The sequence below is a fragment of the Triticum urartu genome, chromosome 4A, assembly GCF_056163025.1.
Source record: "Triticum urartu cultivar PI428250 chromosome 4A, HENAU_Tu73, whole genome shotgun sequence".
NCBI classification, from domain to species: Eukaryota; Viridiplantae; Streptophyta; class Magnoliopsida; order Poales; family Poaceae; genus Triticum; species Triticum urartu.
Window position 1 is genome coordinate 238,305,300 of NC_141876.1, and position 1,878 is coordinate 238,307,177.

Genomic DNA, 1,878 nt, shown 5'->3' on the forward strand with positions numbered 1-1,878 from the left:
TAGTCCATAGTGGTAAAGTGATTGCTCTGAATGGGAACACACTTGGCACAAATACATCATCTGAACATAGTGATCTAGGTGTATCAAGGTAAATGCAGAAAATGATTAAGTTTACTAGTGCACTAGGGATTTGAGCACTCAAAACTAATAGCTTTCACTACTTTCAGCAAAGCAAACAGGGTGTAGATCACTAGTTTACAAGGCATTCAACAATCAGTTCGCCTATTCTCATCAAGCACGATGCCAAAGGCGAATTTCACCTTGACAACGAGTAATAACTGGCTCAAGCAACCCCACTAGCAATTGATTTCAGCTTGTATCAATAGATGATATATTCAGATTGGGGTCATGAAATAGCTCACCGGGCTTTATGAAGTAGAACTTGCTCGATCATCTCACATCCTCTTGCATCGTGACTCTTCTCCATTTGCTTCTCTATCCTCATGCTCTCTATCCTCGTGCACACTCCAGATTTTCTCTTCCTTGTATGTGCCCATTGCTTCTCCTTATCTCCGTGCTCAGGATCCACCGGGGTCCCAAGGAATGTCACCTCGAACCTGGTCAGCATGTAGTGAACGGTGCAGTAGCAAAAACCTGAAAGAGCACTCGACAAAAGAGACCATACAAGTGAAAGGGGTAATGCCCTCTAAATCATCAATAGAGAACCTAATTACATAAGCATAGCTATAAAGAACATGACGAGTATGATAGGAATCAGCAAGCTCAATACTAACATGAGGATGATATTTATCATTAAGCATAGGTTTGGCATTAGGAAAATAAGTGTGATCATCATTAATATGAGCAATGCCACCAACAGTATATGTATCATCATATCCAAGCAAACACTTCTTCAAATCTACTTTAACAGATAACATCATGCAATGCAAGGTAGTAGCAAAAAATTCATATGGACCCATGTCATCGAGAGGATTAGATAAACCTGCTATATCACGCTCTTGTATGATGATGGGCAAATGAATTTCTGGTTCTTCATCTTCAACTATAGGAGCTTCTTTTACTTCTCCAGGAGTGAGAGGCAACGGATCTTCATCTTGATCACTTGGGCATTCAAGCTCTTGGTCATCTTGTTCCTTGTCTTCTAGTTCGTTTTCTTCAATCTGAGATATCTCTTCCTCAAGGCACTTGCTATCTTCCTTGGCTAGATATGAAGGTGTTGGAACCTCACATGTATCAAGGGGAATCCCAGAAACACTCAGCTCAAGCTGTGAAGAAATAGTGCTGCCGGCGTTGATGTTCTTCTCAATCTTCCTTACTTCTTCCACTAGCTCTTTTCCACTCTTGATCTTCTTCATTTCCTCTAGTATAACATTCCTAATAGGATCATCCTCGGCACTCCAAGTGAACTCGAGACTAAGCAATGTGATCTTGTCTATATCATCAAATTCATCTTGTGTGGGCACTTGCACATGAGATTGCTTGATGGTTGCTGGAGTTGTTGGTTGACCAAATGGAGGACCATTTAACTCCATTGGCAACATCTCCTGGTGTTGAGGTATATGAGTAGGAGCTGAATAAATCTGTTGTGGAGCATAGTTGTGGCTCTCCTCATTGTACCTAAATCCCTGCATATGATTACTAGAAGCAAACGGTGAGATCTCAGGGTTGTTGCTCCTATATGACATATTCTGGTTCTCAGGCCACCCATATGAGTAATTGTTTTGGTATGAGCTAAGCTGTGGGTGAAGCTCATGCCATAACAATTGGGAGAATGAGAGTAACCACGCTGACATTCAGCGGGTGAATGGCCCTGAAATCCACAAATATGGCATGTAGGAGCAACATAAAGATGTCCTCTAGAATAAGGATCATAAGAGCTAGGCCTATCCTCAAAAACTACTTCTTGTTGCCGAGCTA

At 41.5% G+C, this 1,878-nt stretch overlaps 1 protein-coding gene across 1 annotated transcript; it reads right to left on the reverse strand.

The window, feature by feature from the left end:
• Positions 1 to 358: 358 nt before the first annotated feature.
• LOC147975482 (uncharacterized) lies at positions 359 to 1,606 on the reverse strand. The gene is made up of 2 exons (XM_087520443.1): positions 944 to 1,606; positions 359 to 594 (listed from the first exon to the last, which is right to left on the reverse strand). Exons 1-2 carry the CDS (start codon positions 1,590 to 1,592, stop codon positions 359 to 361), a joined length of 885 nt encoding a protein of 294 aa, XP_087376569.1. The 5' UTR covers positions 1,593 to 1,606.
• Positions 1,607 to 1,878: the final 272 nt, after the last annotated feature.